Source organism: Dreissena polymorpha, chromosome 7 (assembly GCF_020536995.1).
Source record: "Dreissena polymorpha isolate Duluth1 chromosome 7, UMN_Dpol_1.0, whole genome shotgun sequence".
Taxonomy (NCBI): domain Eukaryota; kingdom Metazoa; phylum Mollusca; class Bivalvia; order Myida; family Dreissenidae; genus Dreissena; species Dreissena polymorpha.
This window is the reverse complement of record NC_068361.1, coordinates 41,691,782-41,707,927: the sequence shown is the minus strand read 5'-3', so window position 1 is coordinate 41,707,927 and position 16,146 is coordinate 41,691,782. Positions and strand designations below refer to the sequence as shown.

Below are 16,146 nucleotides of genomic sequence, written 5' to 3'. Positions count from 1 at the left end.
CTAGACCTTTGACCTTGTGACCTCAAAATCAATAGGGGTCATCTGCAAGTTATGATCAATCTACCTATGAAGTTTCATGATCCTAGGCGTATGCGTTCTCGAGTTATCATCCGAAAACCATTTTACTATTTCGGGTCACCGTGACCTTGACCTTTGACCTAGTGACCTCAAAATCAATAGGGGTCATCTGCAAGTTATGATCAATCTACCCATGAAGTTTCATGATTCTAGGCGTATGCATTCTTGAGTTATCATCCGGAAACCATTTTACTATTTCGGGTCACCGTGACCTTGACCTTTGACCTAGTGACCTCAAAATCAATAGGGGTCATCTGCAAGTCATGATCAATCTACCCATGAAGTTTCATGATCCTAGGCGTATGCGTTCTTGAGTTATCATTCAAAAACCATTTTACTATTTCGGGTCACCGTGACCTTGACCTTTGACCTAGTGACCTCAAAATCAAAAGGGGTCATCTGCGAGTCATGATCAATGTACCTATGAAGTTTCATGATCCTAGGCCCAAGCGTTCTTGAGTTATCGTCTGACAACCACCTGGTGGACGGACAGACCGACAGACCGACAGACCGACCGACCGACATGAGCAAAGCAATATACCCCCTCTTCTTCGAAGGGGGGCATAAAAATGTTTCATAATCGCTAAACCCGAATATAACAAACAATTTATAATAATAATACGAATGACCTTTTTCGTAACCTCGTTCAAGCTACTACAGCGGGTATTTCTGGAAAACTTTCTTTGGTTCTCAACAGATAGCGGCGATCTTTTGTATTTACGGGTGCTAGCAACGCAATAGTAGAAGGTTCAGTAGAAGAATTAGCTTGTTTATATTCACAGTTCTCAATACATAGACAGTTGGATATGAGTTCATCAATTACTACAGGCATACTATAGGCAACCTCGAAAATGCTTTATAAACGCTAAAACCGAAAACAACTAAATATATTATATTAAATAAATTTATAACAATAAATATATTTTAAAAATGTAGTCGGCGTATACGCTGACTTTGAAATAAAGTTTACAATTTACTTTTCTAAATAAATAAATACAATAAAACAAAAGTTAAACTATTGTGTTGTGTTTTTTACTTGTAAGTTGCATATTCACCGCATGAAATGTGTGTTTGCATTGTCAAACCACACATTAGTGTGAGTAGATAAAAAATATACTACGGGAGAGCACTTCATATGTGTCCTCATATGCCTTGTTATGAGTATCTTTCTTCACTATCGAAATATATCGTATGTTGATATTTGATTTAAACGCAGTTTTCTTTCGACACATTTAAATCACACGTCAATAGCGCCGTCATGCGAAAATGGGTCTTATGCGTTTCTGCAAGCGTTTGTTAAACCCAACATGTGCTTTTGCGCAGTCATGCCATAAGCGTTGCTGTTCACTATAAAATCACTCAATATGTTATGTTTCTCCTTACCAGAAGGAGAGATAGCTGAGTGGGCTATTTATATGATGGGCGCATATGGAATAAGACCCATTTTCGCATGAAGAGGGTCATTACAAATCTCATTGCGAATTGAAAATGCCACATTTAAGAACAATGCTTTTTGATACAAAATTGAATTCAAAATAGCAAACTTGTTAATAATGGCAGCCTATCCACACATTAAGGAATGATTTCCAGACGTGCTGACCAAGTACGGCAAACATTGTGGTATGATAATTAAACGATTTTCTCTTATCGTGACACTATACTATTTCGCTAATGATTGTTTTCTCATCTTGGAGGCGAAAGTGAAATTCTGCGAGATGAATTGTAACGCGTAATTGTAACAGGGCCACAATTTGTGTCGTTTGAGCATACAGAGAGTAGTCCGGAATTCCTTACACTGAACAGTGCTACATCCTTTGAATTGAGCACATACGCAGTGATGTAGCAAAAATTCAGAGGTTGTATCTCGAATCAGCTTATTAAATATTCGAAAATATTCATGCGTGTCTGTTGGCGTTATGTAAAAGTCACTAAGATGAAAAATGAGTAAAACAGCTACGCCTAAAAGCGCATTAGTGCTCTATACCTATGTTTGAATTTATATTCTTGGTGAGATAGTTAATTGATATTAGAAAAAATATTCCTTTAATATGATGGTGACTGCAAATGTTCTTTATATTTAGTTCTCATTACCATTTTCATCATACTTTCTATGCTTTCAGAACGTCCAAAAAGCATGTTGTTTTTATTTTGTCTAAGTTATTTCTATGAAATAATAAGGATGATAAAAAGTGCACACAAAACTCGACCCGTTCGCTATGACACACACTTTATAAAGTTGAATGGCGTGTGTTCATTTCAAACTTGCAATTGATTTTGAAAAATGAATTGCGTGTTAAATTATGCAATAGCGAACATCTTCAGTGCCTTCAGTGCTTTGATTATAGTTTACAGTTAATAAAACAATGACTGCTTTAGGTAAATTTATGATACCAGCTGAAAGTTTTACTGTGATACTTTTTAATGTATATTGGCAAAAACAAAACATATATAGCTTGATGAAGTTAAGGTCTACAAAAGCTGAAACATACCAATATGTCAAGTATTGACAATTAGGTAGGACCTTAACCTGTGAGCTAGGCACACAAAGCATCATTACCAAATGGTGACCATTTATGTCAAAATATTTGAAAAACTATCAAATGAATGATAAAACCGAAATATCTGTTTAATGCTCTAATTTTTCCTCGGACAACTTAGTGAGACCTTGAATTGAGGGCCAGGGACACTGGCTTAAAACCTGATAAACAATCTCAACATGGCGAACAATTATGGAAAGCTATTTCAGAATTGTCATTTATTCCTCTTTTCCAACAACCTATACATTTATTTACACTTTTTTTGCACTGTCAGACAAGTGTTTAACTTGTAATCATTGTTATCAGAAAAATGATTCTTTGCAATCACTGTTACACACATTATCCTTAGAAGCTACTTGAGTCCCAATGTGATATTAATCTTATTCATGGAAGTAAAATGGCCTGAGTAACAGGGGAAGAGGACAACGACAACGAGCGAGGCATGGTATTGTAATGCACATGGGGGTTAGAGGGTTAGGGTTAGGGGTCGGGTTTGGGTAAGGGTTAGCCTTAACCCATACCTTAACCCTAGCCCGACCCCTAATCCTAACCTAACCATAAACCAGGGTTATCACCCCTATACCATGCCTTGCTCGTTGTAATTGTCCTGTTCGCGAGTAACTCGGGAAGACTCTGACCGAGTAACAGCAGTCACTCACCAATTTACTGAATCAGCAATCATTTACCAGTTACCCAAGAGACAGCATTAATTGACTAATGATCTGAGTACCAGCAGTTATTGACCAATGACCTGTGTGACAGCAGCCATTGATCAATGACCTGAGTGACAGCAGTTATTGACCAATGACCTGATTGACAGCAGTTATTGACCAATGACCTTAGTGACAACAGCCATTGACAAATGACCTGATGGACAGCAGTCATTGACAAATGACATCAGTGACTGCAGCCATTGAACAAGAGCCAAAGTGAAAGCAGTCATGGACCAATAAATTGAGAGACAGACGTCACTCAGATCGATAACCTAAGTGACAGCAGTTTTGACCAATGACTTGAGTAACAGCAGTTATTGGCCAATGACCTCAGTGACAATAGTTATTGACCAATGATCTGAGTTACAGCAGTTATTGACCAATGATCTGAGTGACAACTGGGACTGACCAATGATCTGAGTGACAACTGGGACTGACCAATGATCTGAGTGACAGCAGTCATTGACCATTGACCTGAGACACAACAGTTATTGACCAATGATCTGAGTGACAGCAGTTATTGACCAATGATCTGAGTGACAGCAGTTATTGACCAATGATCTGAGTGACAGCAGTTATTGACCAATGATCTGAGTGACAGCAGTTATTGACCAATGATCTGAGTGACAGCAGTTATTCACCAATGATCTTAGTGACAGCAGTTATTGACCAATTACCTGAGTGACAACAGTTATTGACCAATGATCTGAGTGACAGCAGTTATTCACCAATGATCTTAGTGACAGCAGTTATTGACCAATTACCTGAGTGACAACAGTTATTGACCAATGACCTCAGTGGCAACAGTTATTGACCAAATATCTGAGTGACAGCAGTTATTCACCAATGATCTGAGTGACAGCAGTCATTGACCATTGACCTGAGACACAACAGTTATTGACCAATGACCTGAGTGACAACAGTCATTGACCAATGACCTGAGTGACAACAGTCATTGACCAATGAGCTGAGTGACCACACAAATTGACCAATGAGCTGAATGACAACACAAATTGACCAATGACATCGATGGTAACATTAATTTATAAATAACCGGGTGACAAAATGTAGTGACCAATCGTCCAATGGCCCAGTCGGATGCAGAAATTGACCCATCATGATAATCAAATGACCAATAGCCAGATTATCATTATGCCAAGTTAATTATGTAGACAAGTTATCCCTGTAACTTGTTTTCACTTTATATTTCATCATAATTAAAACATAAATACTTGTTATCATGCACATTAATTATATAATTTTGATATCACGCATAATCACCACACCCGTTGATCTCATGTTTATTTATAGAATCATACAAAAATATTGTTATTATTAAACGGTTCGATATCGTAAAATTACAAAAAGCATACATGTATAACAGTTAACTATTTTCACATAGTAACCAAATAAACAGTAATAAAATAAAATAAACCTCGAATGGCTCGATTCAGGTGAATTTTTCGGTTATGATGAATTATCAATAGGACGTCATAAAAAAGTCACGAGGAACAGAATAGTTTACAAATTTGTTTAATAGTGATCTCCCTTCATCTATAGGGCGTGATACGGCTTATCATTTATAAATAATAAAATAATTAGTGTGTCAATTATTTGTATCGTTTTTGTTTCTGCTGTTTATTTTTTTTTTCGCGAACCAAACATTTCCTAAAGTCCTAAACCTGTCCCCTATGTGTATATCAGAGTTTATTTACAGGTCCTACCGGCCTCTTTACGAGGTCTTTGAGGTCCGACCTGGCCTGTCCCCTATACATTTGATGACCTTTTTGTACTGGTACAGTAGGGCTTTGCATTTTACTTTTTGGAATCGACAGCGAAAATAAAAGTATTTCGTACAAATTACTGACACCAATTCACAGCTTATCGCAGTATTCCGTAGTCGGTATGCATATTTATATTGCTATTTGTAGCTTACAACGATTTGTGCTGTGATAAATTCATGATTGCTGAACGATTTTATGATTCAAATTGAATGCGTTAGTTCGTACCTTACAAGTTCGTACCGGAATTACATTTTGAAAAGGAAACTTTTTTCCTGGTTGTATTTTTATGTGATTTTCTTTGTTCAATTATAAGGAATTGTGTCAATTAAGTAATGAATATACTTATTTTCTCCAGTGACATAAGAAAACAAATAACAGAATCTCAGAACCAATGCTAATAATGAAACAACAAACTATTTATCTTCAAAGAATTATTGTGATATACATGTCAAATTTGTTTATTTGCACACTATTTAGCCATGCTATTGACGTGTACACTTATAGTTTTATTCGCATGGGTGACCTCAGAGCTCCAGATAAGGATTTGTGAAATTAGTAACGGTACTGCCACTGACAGAAAGAAAAGGAGTAACGCTGAAAATCAATAAGTACCTGTACTACCATATCCTAAAATACAGGTAGTACTGTACTACCCGTGTTCTTTTATATTGAAATGTATATAACTGACTTTACAGAAACATTTGCAGCAATTGTATTAAATATATTTAGCTTTTTAAACAGTTACTTTATTAGGTTTTCCATTCTGCATTATTATACAAATAAAACTACACATTAAAACACATGACTAAATACTATTTCTTCATTTTTCTTGACAAGAAAACACAAGCCAACTAGTAAGCTAAGTAAATGAACACTAATGTCACTGTCTCATTTCAAAAGAATCGTTGCTTTAGCATTTAACTGTCAAAGTTGCAAAGTAGCCACCAATGCAATCAAATTGTTTAATATCGGGGCGACAATGTCTTTTTCTGGGTTGACATATTGAATATCAGGATAGTTAGACAACCGAATGTAGCCATTATAAACTGAAAGTTAGCCGGCTTTCCCTTGTGCGCATACATATTGTTTTTGACGGGTTTACAAGTTACTGAAAATCACGCGAAATAATAGACAATAATATCGGATTCGGAACCCAGTCTACAACTTTTTGGTAATTTATATAAACAAAAAGCGCCCAGGTTTTTTTTTCGACTTTTTGGGAAGATAGCCCATGGCTTTGGAATTGGGAATTTCATTGGCATTTTCATGAAATTGGGAAAATAAATTCATTGGCCTTTTTTTCCACACGAAAAGTCCACTGATTAGAGAAATACTAAATTTGATATAACTCTTTATAATCATTCAAATTAAAAGAACAAAATCATAAAAAACTTTGTTAGATGTAATTGAATTAAAATTGAGATAAAGTACGCATTAGACACTTCTTTCTAAAAAAAAAAAAAAAAAATTTTTTTTTGGAAATTGGGAATTTTTGGCCACATTTTGGGAAAAAAGTATACTTTTTGGGATTGGGAACATAGCCGAATTTTGGCTATAAAATCGGGCCAAAAAAAACCCTGGCGCCATTAGGTAAGAGACCAACAAATCACGCCGCGCTGACGCAGACGTATCGGTACGGCCAGATTGTTTTCGTAAATGCGTAAAAGGGATATTAAAGTCGTAATTGTACGTCTAATTTATAAAAATGAATGCGTAAACCTTCATGAAAAAGCCGTATTTACAGCTGTACGGCCCTTATCTGGAGCTCTGGACCTAATTCCCGTGATTACTCACCAAAGGGTAGGGAAAGAACTTCATTTCAATTGGCAAACATGTGTTTACACTAGGGGGGTTGTCTGCTTCGATTTGCAATTTATGTTGAAATGTTGGCAAATACACAGGAAGAAAGTGTTAAAATAATTTTATTCAAAGGGGACAATTTCTGATATGGCGGTCTTTTATGTACACTTCTGAATGGCTGAAAAGGCGGAAGTTGTCTCCAGAGCAATTTGAAAGCATGTGAAAATCTGTTGAAATGTTATTTTATATTCAATATTAGATTGCATTTGACGATATATATATATATATATATATATATATATATATATATATACTATACTCTCAACAATAATTTCAAGAATTGGATGGTTTCTCGCAATAATTGGTTAATCTAACTAGAATGGTCAAGCTTTCCACCCTGTCTCTTTTGAGCAGCACACTGTACCTTTTGAGATCCTAGATCTATACATTTATAATGCATTTTATTCTTATAAATTGCTAATTAATGCTTGATATAACATTACTGTCAAAGCAAAGATACTGAGGTAGTTGTTGCTTATATACATCAGATTTTTGGGTAGGGCCTGTCTAAAAACATATTGATGCGCTGAAGAGTTGAAACTTAACAAACATATGAACAGTTCCCAGCATGTGAACCAGTATTTTGGTGCTGTTTTTTCAACATCAGTGGAGTTTTCAGACAAAAGCAGAATATTGGGGAATCCTTGTGCTTCAAACTGCCTAGTGTTGTTTTGCGGTGTTTTTTTTTCAGAAAAGAAATAGATGATATTTATATGATGTACAACTCACGGAAGAAATGTATTCCATACTTTTGGATCTTTTACTGAAAACCTGCCCTTTTAGTTAATGAAAAAATCTCAACTTTGCTTGCGGTAGTGATTAAATTTTACAATAATTAATTTTTAGCTCATCTATTTTTTGAAAAAAAATTATGAGCTATTGTCATCACCTTGGCGTTGGCGTTGGCGTCGGCGTCTGGTTAAGTTTTGCGTTTAGGTCCACTTTTCTCAGAAAGTATCAATGCTATTGCATTCAAACTTGGTACACTTACTAACTATCATGAGGGGACTGGGCAGGCAAAGTTAGATAACTCTGGCGTGCATTTTGACAGAATTATGTGCCCTTTTTATACTTAGAAAATTGAAAATGTTGGTTAAGTTTTGCGTTTAGGTCCACTTTTCTCACAAAGTATCAATGCTATGGCATTCAAACTTGGTACACTTACTTACTATCATGAGGGACTGGGCAGGCAAAGTTAGATAACTCTGGCGTGCATTTTGACAGAATTATGTGCCCTTTTTATACTTAGAAAATTGAAAATTTGGTTAAGTTTTGTGTTTAGGTCCACTTTATTCCTACAGTATCAAAGCTATTGCTTTCATACTTGCAACACTTATTAACTATCATTAGGGGATAGTGTTTTATACAGGAAGGAAAAGGGGCGTGGTGCAAAATTTCAAAAAAGGGCACTTTAGCGCGTGACATCCATAAAAAGGTCACAAATATATCTCTATAGTGACTTAATAACAAGCTTTGTTACACACAAACATTGTATGTATAGTTTTGAGATTTATTGTTGTATAATTAAACCAACAAAATCCAGAATGTATATTTTATTATGTGTTTTATATTTTCATGTAGTAACAAAAAACAAGATTAAACACCATAGGATATATATCTTATACAAACTATAGCTTTTCAAAGAAGTCTTAGAATACTGTTAAATGAACTACCCTCTTAAACAATTATTTGAATTATTATCATGACCACGTGTTGTATTGTGTACATTTAATTCGCAAAAAGTGTAACTAGGAACGGCGCCGTACTGTCTTTTGTTCATTGTCAATTAATTCAATACACGTTAATTGGTCTCCGATATAAACTTGTTTTGCTTACAAAGCAATTTGCATCAATTTCTAATTTACGTTTCGTCGAAAGTGGAATGCCAAAATCGGAAAGCGTACGTTGCGACATTCTAAACATGAATGATAAGTGGTACAAGTTCAATATTTTTGTAAAATTCATATCTGTGTTTGCCAATTAACATATTTTGACAAGTTACAAACGGGTCATAATGTTCTTAATTGAACCAATGGTGCAGGTCTACTACTGTTACAACAATTAACAACTTTTGGCCAAACAGGGTCCAAGACGGGGTATCAACTACTTTGCCGACATTCACACGTTATTGTAATCAAAACATCGTGGCAATAAACAAGCACGTGCTCCAATTAAGCGCGGTCTGCCTAACCGTGAACAGCAAACGTGTTAAGATTGTCGTCTGCTACAATTCATCAACACACATCTACTGTGAGCCTGTGCCAACTGTATTGGATATGAGGCGGAGCGTTATTTTAATCGACAGCTTTAATATGTCACGGGTTGCTATTTTTGGCGTATGGCCAATTTTCAGGAAGTACAGTGGACGTCATGGGGTTTTGTAAGCGGCGTATGGAAATAATTATCGGGCGTAATATACGGCCGTACGCCCCTTAGTGCAAGCCCTGTAAATTATTTTTTTTTAACTTAAAACTGTTTTACCGGTACATTAAATTGAAATCAAATCAATATTTTACAGATACAACTGGTGTTTTTTATTTATTTAATTACGCGTAAAAATAAATGTTTTGATATAACTGAATTATGCATGAAATGCACAATTTCCACATGAATAACATCGAGGTTTTCATCAAGTCTCCTAAGTAACTGTGCACGATTGTATCCGGACCGATAAGTGTTACAAAGCCACTGAAATTATAGTGTGAGCCACACCCTCACACTATACCCCCCCACCCCCCCCATTTTTTTTTAACCGTTAAAAAACACAAATATTTATTTTATTTTCTCATGTTTGAAATACCGTCCAACCATTGCACCCAATAATCCCCCCACCCCTCCCCCCTCCCCCCACCCGAATCCCCCCCCCCCCTAATATATATATTTTTTTTTTTAAGATCATCTCACAAATTACCACCACACCCTCACACTTTACCCCCCTCCCCACCCCACCCCCCCCACCCCCAAATTTTATTTTTGTTTGAAACGGTTAAAAAACAAAAATATTTATTTTTATTATTTTATGTTTGAAATACCGTCCAACCATCGCACCAAAAAATCCCCCCCCCCCACTCCCCCCCCACCCCCCCCCACCCCCCTCCCCGATTTTTTTTTTCCCCTCATTTTTGGAAGATAATGTAATAAATTCCACACCCCCACACTATACACCCCTCTTCACTCCGCCCCTCCCTCCTTTTTGATTGAAAATGAGAGTCCCTTCACCTTTAAAAAGAAAATAGATGAGCGGTCTGCACCCGCAAGGCGGTGCTCTTGTTAATTATTATACTCCAACTGGCTGGTGGTAATTGGAAGTCAGTATGTTGGTGTGTCTGCATGGAATTTTAAAAATTGTGAAGTGAGACTTCAGCACTTTAAATAATGTCATCACAATGAAGGGAATTTGTTTAAGATACTTACTTATTCTTTAGGGATTTACACATTCTCGAGTTATTTGCCCTTGAAAATAGTTTACAAAGCAGCCAGGGGTATTGATCACGTTTGTGATTAAGCTGTTCAATGTGTTTTTTTCGCCAGTTTGGGAATAGGGCCGGGTTCCTTTAGATTGGGAAAATTTGCGACATTTTTATATCAAACAAATATCGGACCTGATTTTCAATGAATTAAAACACTGCTGTTCCTTTTTTCAGCCATCATATACAGACAAGATTCCCTCAATCAACTGATGAAGACTGTGGGAAATTCTAATCAACACTGACGTGTAATAAAGATCAGCTGAGAATTAATATATATGTGTGAAAAGTGTAATAATACTAAGACTCAATATATATGTTTAATAAGTGCATATAGATATGTCTGTGTTTTTAAGTGACTCATATATAACAATTTGTAATAAAACTTATTTGTTAGAAATTTTGAAATAGTTACCAATCAATCTGTGAACTTTTGTAAATTCTTTTCTGCAGTGTTAATAATTGTAAAAAAAATTATGCTTCATAAAATTGCATCGAGAAAGTTGTCTTTGTTGATATTTTTGTACGAATAAATACTGGTCATAACTGTTTTCTTGTGCATTTTAGGTGTTACATAGTTGGAAAGTGGGGAAACCGTGTATCTGATGCCCAACTGTGTAATTGTGAACTGACTGGTTCAGAATTACACATTGTCAAGACGGTCATCTGGAAAGAAAAGGCTGAGAACCAGTCTTATCTTAACAGTCAAACAGTGGTAAACAGTTGTTGTTTAGCAGTTTGAAAATCTAGCAATACCTTTTTTCAATGTTAACTTATTTTGTTTCAAAATGTATGTAGCTTTAAGGCTGTAAACCATGTGCAAATAATGATTCTGGCAAATGAAATAGGTTATCACCACGTCGGTTTAAACTAAGCAAGTGTTTTTAAATAATTTGAAAACACTTAACTTGGTTGTATGCTGTTTAAAAATTTGACTGTAAAATGTATAAAATTGTATGAGATCACTGTCTTTGTACAATTTATTTGATTATCCTGTAAAGTCAGTGTCAAGGAAATGTAAACACTTGCATATACCAGTACAATATTTTTCCAAAATGCATAAAACGACATTGTTTTATGCACAAATTGAGTCTAATCAGGACTGGCACTTTCCGCTTAGACTGGATTTTTTGTTTAGTAAATGACTTCCTTTAAACAAAAACATTCAATAAAAGCTTAAAGTGTTGTCCCTGATAAGCCTATGTGGACTTTAGGCACATGAATTAAGCTAACTTTTTCCATAACTTGGTTCATGTATTCATGCATATTAAAAATTTAGTAGTCAGTGTTCTGTTGTTTAATCATTAAAAGCGTATTCATCATTAATTTTCTAAAGCACATAGATTTCACAATTCTTGGTATTAAATTGATCAATGTCTAAAATTAGCGTAAAGTAAATAAACAGTTCTACAGATTCCATTTTTCGTGATTGAGTTCATCTCAGTAAATAAAAAGAAGTATTTCTCCAAACTTTTTCGATGGTTAGTTAACCAAAAGTTGAAAATAAAAATTAACACCTGAGTCATAATGTCTGAAAAAGATGCCTCCTTTTTGACTTGAGTTATATGCTGTTAAAATATGTTCATAAAGATAGTAACAGCAACAAACTTGATATCATGGAAAGTGAAATTACTGCATTTTATGCTGTGTTTTCATTGTCAGTCAATCAAAAGGCTCATTCAAGGATAGACTTAAATAAACATTATTGTTGAACATGTTTAAGAAAATATTCAAATTAGCTTGAGTAAGAAAGCAAAATCTATTTTGTTAATTTGTCGAACCAAACAAGAAAGTTTCTAAATTGTTGGAATGTTTTACCATTTATGTTTCAAGGAAAAATTGTAACGCCTAACCATCAGTGCTGTATAATTTTATTTGTTTGTTCTACACATTGGATACACATTGCATATAATCTAATACGGAGAGAATAGTTTAACATGATTAATTTACAGAATATTGAGTCAATATTGAAAAAGAAGAATTTTAAGGCTGCATAGACATCTTCTCTTGGGTGAGTTGAAATTTATATTCTGAATAAAACGCCACATGCTTAACCTAGGTCACAGTATATGTAACTTAAGCGGACCATTTATAGAGAACACGACCATTACAGGATTAACTACTGTAACTAGATCACATTGTAGATAAGCCTTTAGATCTCTTTTGTCAATAATTTTTTTACATTACTCCTGATGAAATTGTGTTTTAAGTTCCATATTGGAAATTATGCAGTTGTTTCTTTTATATGTTAACTTATATATCTTATGTTTCTTGTGTTTTGAATTGATGATTTTGAAAACTTACTATGAAGTTCTCGATTAGACATTAACTACAATGAAAGCAACCTTTTACTAAGATATCAATTGTACTCAAGCTTTCTGTTGCATTCAGGACCATGGATGGCTGGGGTGGAATGTTTGATGACTCGGGATCCTTCGTTGGGGACACACAGGGCCATGTAGGGGCCACAGCAGCCCCACCACAGACAGGCATGAAACGACAGTCGGAGGACGGCTATGGAGGCTACGACTATGACGGAGATGGCTATTCTGGCAAGAAGCCAAAACAGGAAGCAGGCTATGAGGAGAGTGGTGACTGGGAACAACAACAGGTGCTCATAATCAGGGCTCTACCATTAAAGGGGCGGTTTAACAGATTTTGGCATGTATTGAAGCATGTCATTAAATGCTTTATATTTATAAATTTAAACATTTGACCTAAAAATCTCCAGTAAAAAAACAAGAATACAATTTTAAAAAAGGAATAAAAGTAACCCTCAACAGGGCTCGAAACACTGACCCCTGGAGTCCTGGAGTAAAAAGTATCCTGCCTAGACCACTCAACCATCCATGCTCATGCTTAGAGCGGATGTATTTTTATTCCTATATAAGCAATCCTCGTAGTTTCCCAAAATATAGCTACAACAACAGAACTTACCAAATTATTCAATCAATATAATTTTCAAGTTTTCAAATTGTCAAAAGATGCATATAATTGATATTTAAGAGCATGGTAAATGGTCAGTATTACTATTTCCTCAAAAATATCATAACAAAAACGAAAATTTGCGAATCTGAAACACCATTTTTTAATTTTGTCAATTTACCAAAACATTAAACGGCCCCTTTAACATTCTTAAAAGGGGTGTGACTTTTCCTCCTTTCAGCTGATTTCCTCCCTTTAAATGGCAAACTAATTTTACAAATAGTTATTTCCTGGTATGGATCTGTATACAAATGCAGAGTTTAGATGGATCCTGTAAGGGGGCTAAGGAAATTTTCCTTCCCTGGGGTGGTGCTTGATTTTAGTATTTGCTTCGTTTATATATCGCCAATCCAATCAAATATTTGTATTTATTGAAACAATTTGAGCGAAATTTTAAAGTAAGAAACACTGGCCACTTAGCAAAATAAGTCTTTGAAAAATCATTAACCCTTTAGCAATATATATACAGGAACCGGATTCTTGGGACCAGATGGCAGATACCGGTCCGTCGTCGTGGGACGCATTAAAGAGTACAGGAGACACAGCTGACACCAAGGATGAATTTGCCAACTTTTCAGAGATAACATCCTGGGATCAGCTGAAGCCGTCTGATGGCAGTAGTGGAAGGGCTGGAAAAGGGGGGAGGAAGTATGGACAAGGGGCTGGGTCATGGGGAGGTCAACAGAGGGGCAGAGGAGGCCAGAGAGGGGGGTATTCGTCTGGAGGCTATGGTGGGGGCAGCGGGGGAGGCTCCAATAACCGTGGAGGGGGATTCAACAGGGGTGGCAGGGGAGGGGGCTTCAATAACAGGGGAGGAGGTTTCAATTACAGCAGGGGAGGGGGATTCAATAGAGGTGGAGGAGGCAGTCATGGTGGATTCAGAGGGGGAAGCGGCTTTGGGCGTGGAGGCGGAGGAGGCTTTGGTGGCGGTAGGAAACTGATTGTTGACTGTCACAGGGCTTTCTAAGTAATTTGCTAAGTTAGCAAATGTTTACATATTGACCCATTGGCTACAGAAAATTCTACTTGGATATCACTTTTTCTTCATAAAAACCTATGCAATGGCGAAAATTACACAAATTTGGCTGAAGTGAGGACAATTTAGCTGAAGAAAATTCTGAGCCAGGAAAAGCCCTGTGACCGTTCTTATATATGAGCCGCGCTCTGGTAAAACAGGGTTTAATGCATGAGCTGAAAGTGTAGTCACAGACTAGCATGTGCAGTCTCCACAGGCTCATTTGGAATGACACTTTCCGCCTCGAGTGAATTTTGCGCTAACAAGAGTCTTCCTTTAAATTAAAAAATACAATTCAAGCGGAATGTGTCGTTCCTTATTAAACTGTGCTGACAGCACAGGCTAATCTGGGAAGGCACTATCCCATTTGCACCCCAACATTGACGGTATAATACCCCATGGAATAGACTAGCCTCTATCCCACCTTGTTAAATGAACCTGTCGCGTGCACAGACTACTTTTCATATAAGATTTAAAAGGAAATTATTTACTTTTCAAGGTTTGTTTGTTATTTTTCTTGTTTATTAAAAATGCGATGGAATAAATAGAATACTAGGATTAGCGTTGAATAGAGAGATTTTTATGTTGCTAGGCTCAAACACAAAGCGCTCACCAAGGCTCGCACTTCTGGCGTTCTAAGCCGAGCAACATAAACTTCTCTTTATTAAATGCTAACCTAGTATTCTCTATTAAGCACGTGTATTAAGCCCTGTTTTCCCAGAGCGAGCTCATATGTTGGTCAATTGCTAGCTTTTACTTAATTAAATGTTTGTAAGAATAGTTTTATACTTATTCTCTTAGCAGAATATTAAATAAAAAGTTTCTTTCATCAAATTCATAAAGGTCTTTTTCATGCATTTGTAGTATGCTAATTATTGTTAATAGTAACTGTAAACAGTGATAAATGAAAGCTTTGATTGTCAATAAATAATTATGGTGATTTTGTACTTTGATTATTTTATATACCATAGGTGGATTGATTGTTGCTGAAAAACTACCTTAACTTCGAAAGAACTGGTGTAAAATGAGTCTTGTCTTTTTCAGGAAGATCAAACCAAGGTTTAACTTTAGTAGAGAAGGTATGTCTTGCAAAGCAGTATTTCCCAAACATTTTATATTTAAATCCGATTACTTATAGCATGTTGTAGGTCTTTGTGTGTTTCCAAAATTCTCAAACTTATTCTTTTTTAAACCATGAAATTGTTGTTGAGTTCCCCAGCTTAAGCTTTGATTTCTTGGTTTAACATGAAGGCAAAAAGCAAACTCACCTCGCTGAATAATGAATCCTGTTATTTATATTTTAGCACTGTAATACAATCTTTTGACTCTCTGTTTCATCTTTGCATATTTCCTGTTGCCATGGTGTAATGAATCCATATTCAAAGATCAAGAACAAATATCAAAAGAAATTAGTCCTCTCAGACATTCCAAGTTGCCTATTTTGGAACCTTTTCCCCTCATTTTTAACTTTTTTAAAAACATTCATCATATAAAGGAGCTTTACTGCTCACCCAAATATCAGCGTCTGCATCCCTGCAATGCTCTGGTAAACATGCATCTTCTCCATATCACTGTGGGGAAATTCACAGGTGTTAAGGATCACTGCACTAGGTCACCGACCAAGTTCCATAACTCTGACCTGACATTTAGCAGAATTATGCCCGTTTTGTACTTTTCGAAAATTCTGGTTAGTGTTTTATATGTGTA

At 35.9% G+C, this 16,146-nt stretch overlaps 1 protein-coding gene across 1 annotated transcript in view; it reads left to right on the top strand.

Annotated features, from left to right (window-relative positions):
* Nucleotides 1–5,209: 5,209 nt before the first annotated feature.
* Nucleotides 5,210–16,146, top strand: part of LOC127838050 (uncharacterized) — a 29,408-nt gene continuing 18,471 nt past the window's right edge. Inside the window, exons 1-4 of the mRNA XM_052365563.1 lie at nucleotides 5,210–5,231; nucleotides 12,831–13,050; nucleotides 13,894–14,353; nucleotides 15,484–15,518. Of these exons, the coding sequence (XP_052221523.1) occupies nucleotides 12,835–13,050; nucleotides 13,894–14,353; nucleotides 15,484–15,518 (711 nt within the window). The 5' untranslated portion in view covers nucleotides 5,210–5,231; nucleotides 12,831–12,834. The remainder of the gene's footprint in view (nucleotides 5,232–12,830; nucleotides 13,051–13,893; nucleotides 14,354–15,483; nucleotides 15,519–16,146) is intronic.